The 19978-nt window shown below is 44.8% G+C and overlaps 1 protein-coding gene across 1 annotated transcript in view; it reads right to left on the bottom strand.

Annotated features, from left to right (window-relative positions):
* MINDY4B (MINDY family member 4B) overlaps positions 1 to 19978 on the bottom strand; it is a 61331-nt gene that overhangs the window by 9638 nt on the left and 31715 nt on the right. The window contains exons 8-14 of the mRNA XM_046003667.1: positions 16240 to 16359; positions 15401 to 15492; positions 12506 to 12671; positions 11689 to 11754; positions 6947 to 7017; positions 4764 to 4836; positions 3998 to 4159 (exon numbers count right to left, since the gene is read on the bottom strand). Coding sequence (XP_045859623.1) covers positions 3998 to 4159; positions 4764 to 4836; positions 6947 to 7017; positions 11689 to 11754; positions 12506 to 12671; positions 15401 to 15492; positions 16240 to 16359 — 750 coding nt within the window. The remainder of the gene's footprint in view (positions 1 to 3997; positions 4160 to 4763; positions 4837 to 6946; positions 7018 to 11688; positions 11755 to 12505; positions 12672 to 15400; positions 15493 to 16239; positions 16360 to 19978) is intronic.

Genomic DNA, 19978 nt, shown 5'->3' with positions numbered 1-19978 from the left:
ATTCAAAAATTAGTAAGAATTTAAAGGGATGACAGGAGAGCATTAGACTGAGGGCAGGGTCTTCTGAGTGTGGGGCCCTGTGTTCCCACTCTGGTCCTTCACACATGAAGCTGATGGTGTTCTGGGGGATGACCGGGGCATTGGTAGTTTTAAAAGCTCTCAAAGTGGGCCAATGACTTTAACAGACCCCTCATGAAATGAAATATACAGATCGCAAATGAGCATATGCAAAGATGTTCCGCATCCCATATTATCTGGGAAATGAGAATGAAAACAGCAATGAGATACCATGATACCCCTCTGAGAATGGCCAAAATCCAGAACACTTGACAACACCAAATGCTGGTGAAGATGTGCAGTGAGGAAGTCTCACTTGGTGCTGGTGGAGATAAAAGAATGAACAGCCACCATGGAAGACAGCTGGGCAGTTTCTTACAAAACGAAACACTCGGAATGCCTGGGTGGCTCAGTGGGTTACGCCTCTGCCTTTGGCTCAGGTCATGATCTCAGGGTCCTGGGATCGAGCCCTGCATCAGGCTCTCTGCTCAGCAGGGAACCTGCTCTCCCCACCGCCGCCTGCCTCTCTACTTACTTGTGATCTCTCTCTCTCTGTCAGATAAATAAAATCTTTAAAAAAAAAAATTAAAAAACAAAACAAACCCTGAACACTTTTGTCATACATCCAGCAGTCATGCTCCCTGGTATCTGTCTAAAGATGGTAAAACCCTAATTCCAAATAAAAACCTGCACACAGATGTTTATAGCAGCTTCATTCATATTTGCCAAAACCTGGAAGCAACCAAAATGTAGGTTGAATGGAAAGGTGAATGGCATGTAGGTTGAATGTAGGTGAATGGAAAAATACACCTTGGTACATCAGTGGAGTATTACTTAGGTAATGGAATATTATTCAGCACTTTAAAGAAATGAGCAATTGAGCTGTGAAAAGACAGAACCTTGAGCTTATATATTACTAAGTGAAAGAAGCCAATCTGAAAAGGCTATGTACTCTATCATTCCACCATGTGACATTCTGGAAAAGGTAGAACCATAGATGATGGTAGAAAGATGAGTTGTTGCTTCGGATTGGGGGAGGGAGGGATGACGAGAGCATGGAGGATTTTAGGGCAGTGAAACTACTCTGTATCATGCTATAATGGTGGACACATGTCATTATACATTCGTCCAAATCCATACGGTACACAACACTGAGATGGTAATGCAAACTGTGGACTTTGGATAATCACGATGTGTCACCATAGGCTATCAACCTAACAAACATGCCGGTTCTGGTGGGGGATGTTGATAATGGGGGAGGCTATGCATGTGTGGGGGCAGGGAATATATGGGAAATCTCTGTACCTTACACTTAATTTTGTTGAGGAAAAAAAAAAACTGCTCTAAAATATAAGTTGATTAGAAAACCAAACTCTCCAGGTGATTTCAGTGTGCAGCCAGTGCTGAGAGCACTGTTCTCCATCATTTACTGTCTAGATCCTTCCCTAGACGGTCAGTGTGTGTGTAAGTACTGGCCCATGTGTGACTCATCTTTGCATCTGGACACAGAGCCTCACAATTAGGAGATGGTCAATGAACATGGCCTTTATCATCCATTATAAGCTTATATGTGTCCAGGTCACTCTGCTTTCCAACAGGATTTGGCATTCATGATCTGGTTTGCTCTTCACATCTGTCACGTGGTTGCAGAACAGGTGTTAGGACACTAACCTGAGATGAGGAAACCACTGTAGAGAGGGTGACCTGCCCAAGTCATACCCTGTGAGGGACAGCAGGGCAGAACTTCCAGGTTTTCAGGTCAAGGCTGCTTCCTGCATGTTACAGTAGGTAGGTACCCCCCTCACTTATATTCCGGGTTTCCAAAGCACGGTGCAAGTGCCATTGGGTGGCCTGTGACAGGAAGCCAGTGGCCCAGGGGTAAGCTTTAAAACAAAGCCCGTTTATTTACTTCTTTGAAGCATTAGGGGGGGGGGACATAATGAGCACGTCAAGTCCGTGGCTTGTATTACTGCTGCAGAAATGGTTATATTCAAATTTTTAACGTGAGTCGATTTAAAGAAAAATATTAATCAAATAATAGCAGAGCGTGCAGCAGGTGTGGAGCTGTGACAAAGCTGCCAATTACCTACACCAATGACTGAAATGCGAGAAACGCTGCTTTAAATCTTAGTAGTTTATAATCAGCATAGAGTGAAATCATGTGAAAGAGCTTTATAATCATAGACAAAGCAGTCAAATTACAACTGTGCTTTTGTGACCCCGGCTCCTTGAAACTTGCCCCTCATGTGTCCAGCCGTTTTTCTCCAAACTAAGTCTTGGCCTGTTACTGGGCTGGGAGAGGTGAGGAGTGCTTGACCATGACTGCCAAGTGACCGTGTGTGGTTGAAAAAAAGAAAAGAAAAATCGGTAAAGTGAAATCTATAGTTCTCTTCTTTGTGGCTTAGTTTTCCTGTTTATTCTAAATCTCTCAAATCCTAAAATGAGTTCCCAGATTATCTAAAACCAAGTGATTAGGAATTTTATAACAATAACAAATCCCTTCTTTGTCCAGGGTATATTCCAAGCATGGTCTTTCACGCCTGTGCCGTGGAACTCCTTGCATCCTTTAAATATGACGAAGGACGTACATTCGTTGGCACATCCAGATATCTGTGTTAAATGATAGAAATCAGGCTTCCATAGAGTAAGCATAGGTTTTATTTATATAAGAAAGAAAAAGAAGAGGAAGCATTGCTGAAAGGATTGACCCCCCGCCCCCACCCCAGGTGATGGGAATGGGTTCATTTTTTTAACTTGTAACTTCTCTGTTGCTTCTCGTTTTTCTGTGAGGGGCCTAGATTCCAAACTCAAGGAATAATAAGCAAATTTTGAACATGCTTGTATGCAAAATGTACTTAATTCTGCTATGGTCAAGCTCTACTTCTCTGGTGCCCTCAGCTACATGGTTTGTAGGTATAACGGGCTGCGGATTTCATGAATAAGGCATTGTGGCTGAAGCCAACAGCAGGAGGGGAGACAAGTGAAGCTCTGGGTATAAAGGGATCTTTTAAAGCCTGAAGTCTCGTGCACGAAAAGGATTTTGAGCTGAACTGGGAGGGTGAGGGACAGAACAGGCACTGAGCAGCAAGGCTCTCTTTTGGTGCTGGTGGCTGGGAGAGGTCGGGGCGGGTGAAGGGCTTGGGGGGAGGGGGTAATTCCTATGGAATTACATCCCAGCTGATTTCCTGGCCACTCCAGAGAAGCGTGGCTTTTCACTGAACCCACCTTGCCTTCCCTGGGTTTTACGATGGAGATCTTTGTGAAAATATCACAGAAGCATCTTTGATTTGCGGTTTGGGGTGGGTCTGTTTGCTTTCTCACCCTCTCTCCTGTTTGGTTCTGCGGAATCACATCTTACTTAATCCTCTGATTATTTTTTTCAATGGCATATTCTACTTTCTGCTTGTTAGAGGTTGTAAATCTCTTGGACTGGAAATTTTTTTGAGAGGAATTTAAGGGGGGAGTGGGGCAGAAAGCTTTCTTCCCCAGTGATTTTTTTTTTTAAACTTTAAGGAATGGATAGAAAATATGTATTAATTTGCATAAACAAAGATTTGGGAAGATACCCATGGGCTGCTGAGAATATTGATTTCTGAGAAGGAGGCGTGTAGCTGGATAGGGATAGAGGAGGCTTGCCTTTCATCTGTATATTTCAAATATTTTTTTCCAAAAAAGTTATTTGCCTGTTACTTATATTACCTGTACTCTAGATAAAAATGCATACAATAAAATACGAAGCAAGCACAGTAGACTTAGATATTTACATGGAAACTCTGAAAGTCTCTCTGTTTGTATGTGTGTATGTGGTGGGTGGGAGGTAGGCAGGAATATAGTAAAGTAAAAAGTTAGCTCAGATTTTCATTGCCTTAATATAGAGACTGAAAAAAATACCAAAACATTGACACTGTGGTTGTGTACTTGAGAACCCAAACACACTCACCTGCGAAAGTCTATCATCCTCTGAGACATTCTTACACCACTGCAAATACCCGACCTCACTTCGGGTCAGGACTCCGTGTAATACTTCTTGTGACTCTCCCCTCTGATAGCCATTGAAGACATTTGGGCTGGCTCTTCCGGTCAGAATCATGTTCAAAACTGCCTAGATGATATAGTTTGCAAATGTTTACATTTTAGGTAGCGACGACAGAAGGACTGAATTTCTTTTTTCTTTTAATAATCACTAAAAAATTTTATCAGTTTTACTTAAAAGAATGAAATGACATAATATCTAATTAAGGAAAAACACATTACGGACATTTGGTAGGGTTTAAGCAGAACTTTAGTGACTTTGTTTCTTCAGCCACACCCCAGAGGTCCTCACATGCCCCACTCAGATCTCTTTGTCCTCCTTCCCTTGCCATTTCTTTTAGACTCTGCTTTCCATAGTTGTGATTTAAGAATCAGTACATGAAGCTGTTGTTATAGTACTTTTCTTTCCATTACTAGGGATTCCTGGTGGGCTTTGTCAAGGTATTTTCTAACAGGTCTGTAGAATCTCAGGGATGTGGGGCTCTCAGAGGTAAACTGGGAAGACTGTGGTAGAAATTGGAAGGTAGACTCTGATAACAAACTCAGGGGAGCATCTTCTTAGTCTTTCGAAGATAACTCGATTACTCATCACTTCAGGAGAGAATATGCTTAATTGGAAAAAAAAAAAGCCCATTTTAGATTCTACAGTAGAAAGGCAAAGCCCCCCCACCTACCTGCCTGCACAGGAAACTCCCAGTGCTTGGTTGTAGCAGATGAGTGGTGGAAGCATCCAGGTCCTTCTGAAGCCTGCGGAATGCGAGACACCATCAGCCTTTGGTCAGAGACAACGACTGTAGCAGCAATCTGCAGCCTCTCCTTCCTCTACCTCCCAGCACAAAGCAGAGGTTGAGTGAGTTTGCCTGGTCGCTGTCCCTCCCATGTGCCTCGCACCTTCTTGTCTCTCACTGGAAAAGACTCTGGGATGGAGGCTGCAGAGGTGATGGGGAAAAGCTAGGGATGCAGCTGGGGGAAGCTGCTGATAAGAGGTAAGGGAGAAGACTGAAGCGACAGATTCATACGTGTGTGTGTGTGTGCTCTGTGTGGGTGCTGGACGCAGTGGAGAAACGGTTTGCTCTGAGTGACAAGGCACGCTTGGCTTAGGACAGTGACACATGACCACTTCAGAGGGTGTTCGCCGAAGACTGAGTTGAACAGACTATTCAAGTGAAAAATACCAGTTTGGGGGTGAAGCCCATTTCCTGACTGTTTCACCGGGGAGCAGGGGTGGCGGTCCTACCCTGGACCTTGTGAAGCCAAGGTGGAATGGGGCTCCAGCTCTCTCCCAAGGAGAGGTGCTGAGTTCTGGCATGTGAGCTGTAATGTGTTCTTGAAGGAACCTGTTCACAGGACTGGAGGTCATACGCTTCTGTGAATAGGAACTAAAAACTTCGGTCAAGCACCATGAGTGCTTTGGTGGCATCAGATATAATTCAGGGCAGCATTGCCCAAAGTGTGGCGTGATTTAAAAAATAAATGAAACTAGGGTTTTCTTTGTCAGTGGTTTCTTTTTTTCTCCTTTTTCTTTTTTTAAAGATTTTTATTTTTAAGTAATTTCTATGCCCAAAAGAGTCCCATTCACCCATTTAGCCAGCCAGGAACCCTGTCAGTAGTTTCTCTCTTTCTCCCGCACTACCTCCCCCCCATTTTTTTTTTTACTATTTCCTTTCTGGAATTTTTTTTTAAAGATTTTATTTATTTGACAGAGAAGAGCAAAAAGAATGAATACTGTTACGCTGAAAAAATAAATAAAAAGGGAAAAAAAATAAAAAAATAAAAAAAATAAAATAAAAAATAAATGAATATATATAAAAATATATATATATGCGCATATTTATTTATTTATTTATTTATTCACCCACTGGGTGGCTCAGTGGGTTATCAGTGGGTTAAGCCTCTGCCTTTGGATCAGGTCATGATCTCAGGGTCCTGGGATAGAGCCCTGCATTAGTCTCTCTGCTAAGCAGGGAGCCTGCTTCCCCCCTCCCCCCCCCCCCCCGCCTGCTTCTCTGCCTCCGTGTGATCTCTCTCTCTCTGTGTCAAAAAAAATTACAAAATAAAAAAATTAAAGGATATGGATGTTTAGGAAGAAGTTAATATCTAAATATGTGATTTAAAGTAAGTTGTTAAGCAAATAATAATACAGACCACAAAAATATGATGATATTGTACAAATGGCAAGTGTTAGGAATGCTGCTTTCGGGCTTATAACTCTTCCTTCCAGGAGGCTCTCTATCTCTCTTTGACTCTCAAGAGGTTACCCTCCTTTCAGAGCCTGGAAGAAAGTCCACTTCTTCTAAGAAGCCTTCCTTGACTAGTCTGTCAGCTGGGGACCCTTCCTCCTCTAGAAATCCCTACGAATCCTTTTCTTTACACCTGCACCACGCTCAGTATCTCTGTGTATACGTCCTGTCTTTCCCAGAGCAGACCCTGCAGGTCAGGCCATCTCTTTTTTTATTTGTTATTTCCCATGGTGCCAAGAACAGGACTTTGCATATCACAGAGACCAAATAAATATCTGTGAATATATTTCCTTGTGTCTATAAATCATAAAATAGTTTTATCATGACAATTATGCAAATAAGCTCTGGAGTTATCTGTCCATCTTTATAATCACCAGAAGATGGAAGCCACCACTGTCCTAGAAAAGCAGAGTCAAACCTTCCTGATGACATCTACTCACTCGTTATTATGGCCAAACCGGCTATAGAAAAGGATGAAGCAACAGAAGAGCTTTGACTAGAAAAAAACTGTACTCATGCTTCCAACAGGGTATGAAAATATTTTCCAATGCGAGAGGACATCACTTACATGATCGCGGAGCGATAGGAAATGCCGTGCAGATAGTCATTGAATTTACCTTTCAAATGTTCTGGAGAAGATGAGGCTGTAAAGAAACAAGATGACACCATGGCTTCCTTCCCCTTTGAACTGTTTGCGGGGGACAAAAAGAAAAAAAAAAAAGCATGTTTGGCTAAAAGCAATGCAGCTATGTATATCTCTAGGCATGTATTCAAGGATTTATACCCAAGAAACTAGAAAAGCTGCTAATAGGACAGTTTCCCTGGGTCATCTTCACTCTCAAATGCATCCTTCCTCGTTTCAGGCACTGTCATTCTCTTGATTTTCAGCCTCTTTTTCTTTCCTCCATATCTATCACGTGACTGTCTTTGAATTCTGGCTCAGGTGTAGTGTATCTTTCCTCTCCATTTTTCCGGCGTCCATCCTTAGCCCAGGCCCTCTGTGTGCTCTTGGCTGGTGCCCTCCCCAGCCTCTCCCTGGTTGGGGCATCCCTCCCTCCTCTTTGCCCCAGGGGAGCAGAGATGCTTTAAAGAAATAGTTTTGGAGTTACACAGATCTAGGTTCAAAACAGTTCTACTCTCGCTGCCAGTTACTGACATGCTTGAGTTTCAGTCTCCTCATCTACAATTGCAGATAAAGTACAGATTTGTTGCAAAAGTTAAATGGCATCTTGCACAGTAACCTGCCTTCGTGTTTGGAACGTGCAAGAACCAAGCAAAATTAGTATCCGTACCTCTTTAAGGCACTTCTCCCCTGTCTCTTCTCTGGTCCAGGTTATTTTTTCTGCTCACGAGTTTCCAAAGGTGCCCCGTGATCTCCAGGATCAAATCCAAATTGCCCAAACCACATTCAGGTAGTAAGCCTTAGCTTTATGTCAATTCTCTGCCTGCTGAAAACTAGCGCCTTGGCTGCCTTTCAAGGTTCCCAGGGTTAAAACCTCTCCTTAAAAGGCACTGTATCAGGAAGGCTTCCACTAAAATGCAGGTGCTTTCCCTTTTATGGATTAATTTGTCCCCTTCACGCTCTGTGAACTGGCAGAGGCAGGACCCTCAGGCGGAACAAATTCCAGTGCCATAGGAGCCAGACAGGAACCCAAATGGGTGTCCTGCAGAGTGTGAGAGAAATGGGGGGAGGTGGGCCCAGAGGCAAACCGGGATGCTGGCCTATCAGTTTCCTATGACTTCCTATTACTGCCGTAACAAATCACCACAGACTTGGTGGCGCAAAACAACCCAAATTCATTGTCTTATGGTCTCAGAGTCTGGGAAGTTCAACAGGAGTGTCCCTTCTTGAGTTTGATTCAAACTGCTGGCCAGGCTGTGTTTCTTCTGCAGGCTTTATGGGCCATGCTATTCACTTCCTTTTCCAGCTTTTTTTTCTTCTTCTTCTTCTTCGTTTTTTAGATTTTTATTTATTTATTTGAGAGAGAGAGAAAGAGAACCAGAGTGAGGAGGAGAAGCAGAGGGAGAAGGAGATTCCCCGGTGAGCAGGGAGTGACGCCAGGCCCGATTCCAGGACTCCAGGGTCACGACCTATGCTGAAGGCCGAGGCTTAACCAACTGAGCCACCCAGGTGCCCCCTTTTTCCAGTTTCTAGAAGCTGTCCTTATCCATGGCTCATGATCCCACATTGTGACCAAAGATAGTATCCCTCTTCTCCCTCTGCTTCTCCCCTCACACCTCTTTCTTTCTTCTGACATCTACTTTCCCTATAAGCCTCTTCTTATTAATTGGGCCCCCACCAGGAAAATTCAAGATAATCCCCCTATTTTAAGATCTTCAACTTAGGGGCACCTGGGTGGCTCAGTGGGTTAGGGCCTCTGCCTTCAGCTTGCGTCGTGGTCCCGGAGTCCTGGGATCGAGCCCCGCGTCAGGCTCTCTGCTCAATGGGGAGCCTGCTTCCCCCCGCCCCTGCCTGCCTCTCTGCCTACTTGTGATCTCTGTCAAATAAATAAATAAAATCTTAAAAAAAAAAAGATCTTCAACTTAATCACATCTGCAAAGCCCTCTGACCTGGTAGGTGGCATCAACAAGCTTCTCACAACTTGTCTAAGGGGAGTTGGGCCCCCATATCAGCTAATTTGAGGAAATGCTAGAAGATAATGCAGCCAGATTTTCTGATTTGGGGGGAAAAGCTAAAAAATCTGGGTTTTTATGTGGAATTTCCTGATTGTTTTTGATAGTTGTTAAGTCAAATTTTTAAAAATAAACACGGTGTGGGCTACTGCTGCCGATCGCATATGATGGGTATATTCGTTTCCTAGGACTGCTGTAACAAATTGCCAGAAACTGAAGGGCTTGAAACAATAGGAATTTGTTCTGGCATAGTTACGGAAGCTGGACATCTGAAATCAAGGTGTCAGAGCATGGCCACACTCTCGCTGAGGGCCATAGGGAAGGATCCTTCCTGGCATCTTGGAGTGTCTGGTGGCTTCTGGAAAGCCCTGGAATGTGGTGGCTGTCGGCTGCTCACTCTCATCTGTTTGCCTGCTTTATCCCATGGTGTTCTCCCTGCGTGTCTGCGTCTGTGTCCACATTGCCCTTTTCTTCTTCTAAAGATACCAGTCCCTGGAGTAGAGCCCAGCCTAATCCAGCATGCCTCCTTCTTCACTTGATTACATTTGCAAAGACCTCCTTTCCGAATAAGATCACCTCCACAAGCACTGGGGGTTAGGACTTGCCCATATCTTCTTGGGGGATGAAATTCAGCCCATTACAATGGGTCTTGCTATCCACACGTAGCTCTCAGAGCTCCGTGTTGAGATTTCTGTCTCAAGGTGGGACGCAGGAATGGGACCTGGGACTGGTGCATCTTGAATGGGCATCTTGGTAATGGTCTAGGGTGGGGGTTCACTGTAATGGGCAGTCCCTGGTTGGGGATGCCCTGGAGAGAAGCATCAAGCGTGGGGCCAGCACTGCCCCGGGGAGGCTGTGGTGACAGGCAGCACGGGTCTGTCTGACCTGGGAAGCCCCGCTGTGCCACACTCGCCCACGCCACGCGGTCTGCCCCTGCTTTGGGCCCGTATTGCTGATCCCGGCTTGACTCTCAGTCTTTAGTGTGCCCGGTCGCAGCTCTGACCCTCTGATTCTCCACTCTGGCTGCACTGAGGAAGCCCTTGCAGATGTGGGGACCCTTCCTAGTGAATCAGACTGCCCAAGGCCTGAGTGCAGCACACAGAAGACAAAGGGAAAGGGCTTGTCTCTCGTTGCTGGAAGACACCTTTCTGACATGGTCTGCTCTCTGAGTCACCCCGTCAAACCTCTCCTGCCCACAACAGAGCCCCTAAGCTGGCTCCTAACTTAATATTCCGTGTCAGATATTAAAATCTATCATCTATCCTGTGGGTTTCTTAGTTTTTATATTGAGGCTGCCACAAATAACCGTAAATTTAGTAGTTTAAATAATATAAATTTTGAAACTCCTATAACGCTGTATGTTAACTATGCTGGAATTAAAATTAAACACAATAAAATATAATACAAACTTATTGTCTTACAGTTCTGGAGGTCAACAGTCCAAAATGGGTCTAACTGAGCCAAAATCGAGATGTCAGCAGGCCTGCTGGGGGCTCAGGGAGAGAATCTGTTTCCGTGTCTCTTAACAGCTTCTGGTGGCCCTGTCCCTCAGCCCCCATTTGCAGCTTCAAAGGCAGCAAGGGCAGGTGACACTGCTCTCCCATCACACCCTCTGACTTCTGCTTGTCTTCTTCTGTATTTCAGGGCCCTTGTGATTACATCGGGCCCACCTGGGTAATCCAGAGAACCCACCCTATTTTAAAGCATTGTGTCATGGCGCAAAATTGTTGAATCACGGTGTTGTGCACCTGAAGCTAATATAACGTGGAATGTCACCTACACTTAGATAACATAAATTTTAAAAAATGAAAAATTAAGTCATCTGATTAGCCACCTTAATCCCCCTTTTCTCTGAAGAGTCCAAGGGTATGGACATCTTTGTGAGGGGTGGGAGAGGGGGACTTTCTTCCGCCGGCCACCCAGCCTATGAGATGGAGGGGGAGGTAGGCCTCAGGTAACCAGTCTAATCGAGATCGTATGGCCAATGTGTGGCTGAGAACTCATGCTGGAGCTTTCTGCCTTTGGAAGGAACAGAGCGGCGAGTTTCACGGAACACATTTACCCCTTCTGTATAATCCATACTTGCATGGCTTCGTGGCAACCCTGCTAACTGTCCTCTTTTACCCCCTTAGGGTTCTGATTCTTTAGATATGCAGTTTTCATTCCTTTCCCTGCAAAGGAATCTTAAAAGAGCACCTTAGATTTTCCACCAACACTGTACCATTCTGGGAAGTGGGCAAGAGCCATGGCCACCAGAAGGACAGTGTGTGGAAGGTGCTGGTAGAACAGATGAGACGGGGCCACCTCTCTCAGACCAGAAGTCCTTTCCTTGGAGTCACTGAGAATGGTCATTTTGGCACCTTAGACTGGGGCCTTCGTTGTCAAGCGTTTTTATGTTTTATCCGTTAGATGATGCAAGACTGCTTTGACATACTCTCTTTCCACAAAAGAAATCTTGGCATATGCCCTCTATAGTATTATTCTCTGGGTTTGATTAGTCAGGGACAAAGAGGCAATTGTGAGTGGCCTGTGTGTGAGCTGGCCTCTTTTTAGGCTGTGGGGAGGGAGAGGCGGGCTTCTCTTTCTCTCATTCAGCCCTTTCTTAGCTTTCAAAATGACCTGGTTTTCTTAATAAGCATCATTAGAAATACACTTTGTAAAAGAAAGAAGATTCCTGTAAGATCAGTTCAACATAAAGGAATTATCTCAACACTTAAGCACTTACACATTGTAAATGATCATAGATGAATCTCTCAGTGGCTTCTTTCTCTGAAAGTTCAAACAGCTGGAGCTATAAATCAGGAATAGAAGATAAAAATGAAAAGGAAGATGAAAGCTACATCCATACGATGTCAACTTACTGTTATTTCCTCAAGGGAGCTTTTTGTTTCATTGCAGAGTCACACGGCTAAAACTAGCCATATTATCTTATACAAGGCCATGTAAAACAGACGTAGTGAGAGTGGATGACCTGGCCTCACTTTTCCATTCCTTCGTTTTAAACCAATATGATATCTTGAGCCATAAGACCATAAACATATTTTTTTCCTAATAGGTAGAACTCAGCAAAGTTTAAGACAGTGGTTACGGAAATGCCGTCTGTAATGATTTCAGGCATGGGATATATTTTTTAATATTTTATTTATTTATTTGACAGAGATCACAAGTAGGCCGAGAGGCAGTAGAAAGAGGAGGAAGCAGGCTCCCCATTGAGCAGAGAGCCTATGCGGGCTCAATCCCAGGACCCTGATCATGACCTGAGCCAAAGGCAGAGGCTTTAAACCACTGAGCCACCCAGGTGGCTTGGGATATTTTTGATCGTGGTGAATTCTGGAAGGAAAAATTCACAGCAGGATTCTCTCCTAAGGCTGCCTGAATCACTTACATCCCTTGTTCCCTACCTCCTGAGGAAGATGCCTTTGACCACATTGGACTCTTGGAGGAGCATCAATGAGACCTCGTCTTCATTCCCATGTTGAATCTAGTACACTCTTAGGCTTCACTGGCCCTTTATCTGGCAGAAAGGGTGGGGGTGCACTTACCCGCTCTGTGAAATCATCTCCCGAATAGTCAGGAGTCGAGAGGACATAAGTGTCCTCAGTGACAAGACAGACGGTGGCCTTCTCGGCGGCGCCCGCCATCCACAGGATGCCAGCCAGTGCTGTAGCCAGGCCTTGGTCCTGCTCCCGTTTGCTTACTGCACATAAACTACAGCGCAGGAATTTGGGTAGGAAAACAGGAGCATGAACACTCAGCAAGCCGAATGCGAGGTGCCTCCACCTTGAAGTCCCCTTCTGAACCCCAGGTGGGTCTGTTTGGTTCCTTCTTCAACCTACCCCGTGAGAATGTCACGGAGGACCTGTTTTTACTCTATCACGGCAACTGGCATCCTCACATATTATTTCTCTTCGTGATCTTAGCCAGTGGCGCCCTGTGAGTCATCACCCCTCTTGAGTCCCCACCAACGTCCCCTCCCCTGAACTCCAGCAGAGACTGAGCCAAACTTCTTACCCTAATAACAGGCCCTTTGCGAGGGTGACCCCAAACAATCCTCGCAGTGTTACTTCCCAGCGTTACTTTGCAAACCCCCTGGCCCACAGGACCAGTGCCCTGAACATATTTCCTACATTCCACCTCCATGCCTTTGCGTGCCCTGGTGCACCTTTAATGGGCTAATCTTGTCTGTCCTGCCCAAGTCTGGCTGGAGACTCACCTTATGTCGCCCTCACTGACTTGTAGCTTGGGCTCACCTGCCACTCACTCGCCCCAGCATTATTCTAAGTGTTTCGCACATGTCACCTCATTTCATCCTCACTTCAACCTTGTGAAGTAGTTACTACTGTTCCTCGCATTTTAGAGGAGAAGAAAGAAAAAGAGGTTGAATAATTGGCCCCTGGTCTTTCACCTTGAAAGTGGTAGAGCAGCGACCTGAAATCAGGCGGCCTTGCTCCTACTCCTGCTCTTCACCACGATAGCCTAGGGAGCCATCCCCGGCTGTCAGCATTTCCTGGGAAATGGGAGCCAGTCTTTATGCTTAACACAGACAACTGTTAGAGAAACACATGATAGGGGTTCACGAATGAACTCAACCATGATATCTATCATTCTTCTAGCCCTGTGGCGATACAGAAACGAGTTCCAAGGAGTTTCATACTCCAAAGCTCTAGTCTGAGGAGGTGGATGAGAATAAAACAAAGTGCTATGACCGTGCAGGAGAAGGAGACAGAACTTGTGACCAAGAACGTTCAGGAAGTCTTCGTGGAGCAGGTCTATGAGACGGTTCCTCGTTACCACATAGTTAATATTTGCTGCACGCCAGATCCTGTGCTAAGTGCTTTATGTGTGTAGCAAGTGTGTGTGTGTTTCATCTAGATTCCTTGAGGTCCCTTTTACTTAGTTGGTAGACAACTCCCCCAGTTGCTTTGGGGGACTGCTACTCGTGGCTCCCACTTTTCAACTTTCTCTGAAGAGTTGGAGGCACCTTGCCCGTGAGTGATTACGAGTTTGGCCTGCCTTTTGAGGCATGGGTCAAAGCCAATGGCTGACCAGGTGGGAAGCGCAAAGGCCCCACTTCCTTCTTTGAAGATGGGGCAGCTGAAGTTGCAGAGCTCCCATGGGATCAGATTGAGGCTGGATAACGCTGGAGACCACATTCTTCTGCTTCTCCTTCCCTTTCCTGCTTCCCTCTTACAGGTTCCTCCTGAGGGCCAAAGGGGAGCGATTCTTGCCACTCCAACATATGCCTCTTTGGCATACTGATTATTTTAAACTGGTTATTTAAAAACAAAAACAAAAACAAACTACAGACTTAAGGGAAGTTCTGAAATTCAGAAGCTAGCTTTTTGTAAAAGACATTTTAAGGGAAATCTCCATTTGTAAGTGTGTTTCCCTCACTGGAGGAGGGGGATGGCTCTAAATCTCTAGAAACTCCTATCAGTAGAGAATGCACAGATGTAAATCTACAAAACAACTTTACCCTTGTTTACTGTGCTTTCCTGGTAACCTCCCATAACAGAATCCCCACCCCCAACACCTTCTTTGGTCTTTCACTAAAGATGGTATTTAAGGCGATGCCTTTGGCTATGCCTTTGGTATTTAAGGTGATGCCTTTGGTTACTCAATTTTCTTGGGTTTCTCCTAGGTATACAGGGTATATACATGTTATTAAACTTGTAGTTTGTTTTTCTCCTGTTAATCTCTCTAATGTCAGGTTAATTATTAGACCAGCCAAAGAAGCTAGAAGGGTAAAAGAATTTTTTTTCCTCTCCAACAGGACATTCCCTTCATAAATCACTTGTATAAAGAATTTCCACCTCTTGCTCTGTCAGGAAACTGCATCTCATGATCTTAGAAAAATTATACATTTAGTTCCTGTTTTGAGGGATAACTTATCCTGCCAAGGGTAGATATATACCTTTTACTTGCTTCTATTTCTTCTAATATCAAGCATAGAGCTTTGCACATGATGGGGTTTGTTGACTTCTAAGTAAAGCCATTTGAACTGATTTTCTTAAATAGGCAACTACCAAAAACTGTACTTTGCCAGTCTGGTGAAATAGGAGAATTAATCCTTCATTTATCAGGGTTTTTTAGAAAGCAGCCCTTTTGTTCCTCCTTGAAATTGTTAATTTGGGGTTTCCCACATCAAATATTGTCAAGTAAGCCCACCTGAGACCAGGTGCACCGCTTTATTGACAAGAGGGTCTGCCACAGAGCATAAGAACTGTCAACATTATCCTGGCAGCCACTGAGAGTGGCTCCAGGAGAGTCCTCCCCAGCCTCCAAATCCAGTCCCTCTGGGAGAACCAGAGCCCTTTTGGTTTCGTGAGATAAGTTCCCTTCCCGAGGCCACCCAGGGGATTTTCCATAGTGACTATTTGGCACACAAAGGTTCTCATGAGATGGTAAATTCTCTCAAGCAGTTCTAGGCCCCTTACCTGTGAAGGTTACAGTCTTTTTCCTTCCTTGTAAACAACAAGTATTTGATGATGGATCCCTGTACAGCCATCTGAATGCTTCGGGCACCTCCCTGAAACGGGGAAGATGAATAGTGAGGCATGTGAGGGTTGGGAGCAGGGCTTTACGATTGTGCTGGAACCCCATGGGGCCAACATGACAAAGGAGATCTCTCAGAAATGGATGCCATCTATTCCTTGCAGCCCTTTTCCTCCTAGTATACAGCATCCCTCAGCTGAGCGAAGGGACATCGTACTATGTACGCGGGCTCTGGTCAAATGCCATGGCTGGACCAGAATCTGCAACAACCACCTTCTTTGTAGAACCCTGCAGACTGGCACCTGGGGACATGTGTCCTCCTCCACCCTACCTCTGCCATGCTCCTGCTTCCTACCCAGCTTTTAGACTTGGAGGAGGTCAGGAACTTTTTGGCTAGTCCTTGAGATTCTGTGTGACTGGTAATTGATGACAGGAATTACTGAGATTTTAAACAAGTCAGGAAGGAGCTCCTGGATCTCCTGCCTTCACATCCTAGGGATACATAGAACTTGGAGAGAAGAGCCAGGAAAACTAGAATTGGGGAGGGCAGGGTGTATGGGGGTGAGGCATGGAGGGAAGGAGGTCGAGACTTTGCTATATCCTGACAGTGAGCTATAATTTTAAACAGCCTCTTATCATTTAAGGTTAAATTTTAAATTATATGAAACATGCTTCTACAAGTGATTATAATGAAAACATATATTCTTATGGATGAGAATAGAGGGAAATATGGATAGGGAATATGGGATTAGAATATTTTAAAATTTTTGCCTATTATTACCTTTCCTACTTCCAAAGCGAAAGCCAGGTCAGAAAAGGGGTCATGGAAATGGAAATAGGCCTTTTTCCAGTCATAGCTGAAGACTTGCGTGGCATTTCCAAAGATGATCTGCCGTAACTTCTGAGGAGAGAGGAAATAAAGGATTCAAACAAAGATAATTCTTCTTAGACACATTGCTTATCAAACAGCCTTAAGTAAGGTGGTAAACCTGCAGAGGTAGGCCTGTCCCTTTCCTACATTCTGGTTTACATTTTATCTTATTCCCTGTCTTAACGGCAGAGTCTTGTGCAAGAGTCACACCAGGTTCACTTAGACTATTTTTTTAAAGAGTTTGTTTATTTACTTGAGAGAGAGAACAGTGGGGAGAGGAGTAGAGGGAGAGGGAAAAGCAGACTCTCTGCTAAGTGGGGAGCACAATGCGGGGCCCAATCCCAGGACCCTGAGATTATGGGGCTACTTAACCGACTGAGCCACCCAGCCACCCCTAGACTCTTTCATCCTGAAGGCTCAGTGTGTCAACTTTGCACCTTGTTGTCCCCATCTGTCTCACCCTCCATGGCCAGCCATCTCTCCTTCATGCCTTGCAGTCCACCATGGGCTGCTGCTCTGCCTCTGTGCCTCTTGTCCCGATCTACAGCCTTGACTCTGCAGCCCCTACCTCTTCCATCTTTGAGTCTTTCTTTCTTGCTCTAGGAACAAGAAACAGACAGGACTCTGTGTTTCTAGCCTGAGTACAATATTGATTTAAATGATACTAAGCAAGCATTCTTTGTTCTTGTGCCCCCAAATCTTTAAGGTTTTCCTGGACACTCTATAGCATATTGAGATTGGAGAGGGTCTTCTAGAGCTTTCCAGAAAAAAATAAGCCTTTATAAGCCAAACACATGAAAAAAAAAAGGGAATTCATTCATAATCAGGGCCATGTTCATTATTTAGCATGTGATTGGTCCTATGTGGGATATAGATATGTAAAAAGTCTAATATCCCACAACTATGTACAAGATAGAATGTGTGAAGTTCTGTAGGTACAAAGTAGCTTGAGAGAACAGAAGAAGGAGAACTTCTTACTGGAGCACTCAAGAAGGCTTCCTGGAAGAGGTGGTATTTGAACTGGGCCAGCAAATGGCATTTAACATTTATTGAGAATTTTCTATTCACCAGGCACTGGCCCGAGTGCTTTATGTTCATTATGTTTGTTTAATTCTTTGAGGTAAGTACTCTTATTATCCCCATTTCACCAAGAAGTATTTGACTAAGCCACCCAGCTGGTATAAACAGCTGGGCTTTGAGTCCATTCCAATATCTCTACTCTGCCTCCCCGGCTTTGAGTGGATATCATCCTATGATTGCTCTCCTTTTTGGTTGCCAAACATTATTAAATTCATATCTTTAATTAGCTTGACCTACTCTTTTATAACTTGGAAAATATCTATTTAATAAGGACACTTCATATCACATCTTTAAGTGGGAATCAAAATCATTTGCCATATAGAAAAAAAATAATGGAAATAAAACAATGTTATTGACTTTGGCTAGAAACCGTTGCCTAGAAATGCCCAAGCTCACATTCTTTTTAATTAAAAAAGGAAGTCAGAAGTGTTAAAGAGGTGTCAACATGTGTACCCCTTATAGAGTTTTTCTCTGGGGTCTCCCGGAGTGAAGAAGGGGCTAATTTTCCCACAAGGTGACTCAGTCTATTTAATGTGTCACTTAATGACACATCCCTACAAGCACTCATGCTCCAGCAGAGGCACATATCCCACACTTTGGGACAGACCACACAGTGGCCTATTGCCTATAATGGAGGGAGGCTAGGCAGAGAAGATCTGCAAACACACACACACACACACACACACACACACACGTAGAGTACCCAGAGCATCCAGGGACAGGAGACGTTGTGACATGTGCATGTGTATGCATACATGTGTGTGTTCCAGAACCATGGGGCAGGAAGTCTATGCAAGTTGAGACTGGAAAGTACCACAGCGTGGATCCTGGAAGCCTTGAATATCACATTCATGCATTCACAGCAAGCTGAAGAGTGTGGACAAAAAGAACAGGCAGCCATTAGGTCCAGAGCCCAATGGTTTCTAAGAGGATGGATGCAGGAGAGGAATGGTTTTCCCCCTTGTTGGACCATGATCTGGTTCTGGAGCTGGAGTTTATTTCCTGGCCGTCACTGCTCCCACCGTCAAAAGAAAAGACCATCTCTACAAAGAAATAGAGGCAGGTGCATTTTGGGGTGAGCAAGGGCCCAGGAGTGTACTTGAAGAAAAATAATTTGTCTGGTGTCTCAGGGTAATAGCAGGTCAAGGAGAGGGAGCCAAAGGGCATAGAGGCTGCTCTTGGAAAACACAGACTCAGTGTGCCCCATGGCCAATGAGCCACCAACCCAGGACATCCCCAGGAGAGGCCTGAAAAAGAATCCAAGTGCTTTCCTGACATTAGGGCATCACAGACGGAAGAAAAACTGAGCCCTCCCCACTCCAGGCTTGAGAGTCCATTTCTGCTGCTCACTGACCATGTGCACTTGGACAGACTGCCCATCCTTGCTAAGATTTTCTTTGCTTATCCTGAAATGCAGATAATCCTTGCTCAGTCCACACTATGACTATTATTGAAAAGAAAGAAGTGTGGACAAAAGCTTTAGGAACCACCGTGAGTGCTGAGTAAATGCAGGGTGTTACTGTCTCTGTGAACACACAGCCTGTCTCCGCTGGAACGCTGTAGGGAAGAAAGTTCCCTCACAGATGAGAAAAGAGCCGAGCCTGGCAGGAGAAGGAGAGGGGAAGCCGTGGATAAATGTGGGAGATGAAGACTGTTGGCACTAAGAAGGCGTAGAACTCAAGTTCAATTACTAAAACTCTGCAAACCAAACTAAACCAAACCCTTGTTTCTGTTGCTGGGTACAACTTCCAGCGCGAGGAGCGTGCCTGTCCAGATACACCTCGGACAGGCCTCCAACAGAGGAGCCGTGGGCCACTCAGGCCAGACCCACTGGCCCTCGTCACAATAAAAGTGACTCATCTTACCTCTATAACATTTCCCTTCATAGCAAATCTAACTTATCACAAGATTAACCTGGTGCATTCAATGACAGGCTTATGTCATTGTGCTGCCTGGTAAGTAGACACAAATGGCAAATGGCCCTAATAAATGACTCTAGTGATCGTTATTATTTAACACAATCGAGCACGATTTAGTTTCTCTCTTTTCACTTTGTGAGTTTTCGAGGATTTATAATGAGTACCTCTCTCTCCTGATTGCTGTGATGATGATAATGATGAGGATCATTATCTCGCATGCTCACACACACACTCACACATACACACTCACACACATATACACGTTCACACATACACACACGCAGAAAAACACAGAGGTCCTGATCATTCTTCCCAATACATTTCATTTCCTTGCCCTCACTGACTTGATTCTGGTCCCTGGGCTCAGATTTTCCCTGCGGCAACCTTGACCATGCAGATGGGAGCATGTCCATACTGGCCCCCGCCCCCAACGTGAGTTAAAAATAACTCTTTTTGAAGCTTCTTTTCTAAATCTTTTCTTGCCTTAGAAACTACCAGCTCATTATGGAATCAGAGATTTTTAAATTAGTGAATCCTGGGCGCCTGGGTGGCTCAGTGGGTTAAAGCCTCTGCCTTCGGCTCAGGTCATGATCCCAGGGTCTTTGGGATCAAGCCCCGCATCGGACTCTCTGCTCAATGGGGAGCCTGCT

Source organism: Meles meles, chromosome 4 (genome assembly GCF_922984935.1).
Source record: "Meles meles chromosome 4, mMelMel3.1 paternal haplotype, whole genome shotgun sequence".
NCBI lineage: Eukaryota > Metazoa > Chordata > Mammalia > Carnivora > Mustelidae > Meles > Meles meles.
This window is presented reverse-complemented; position numbering and strand designations above follow the sequence as displayed.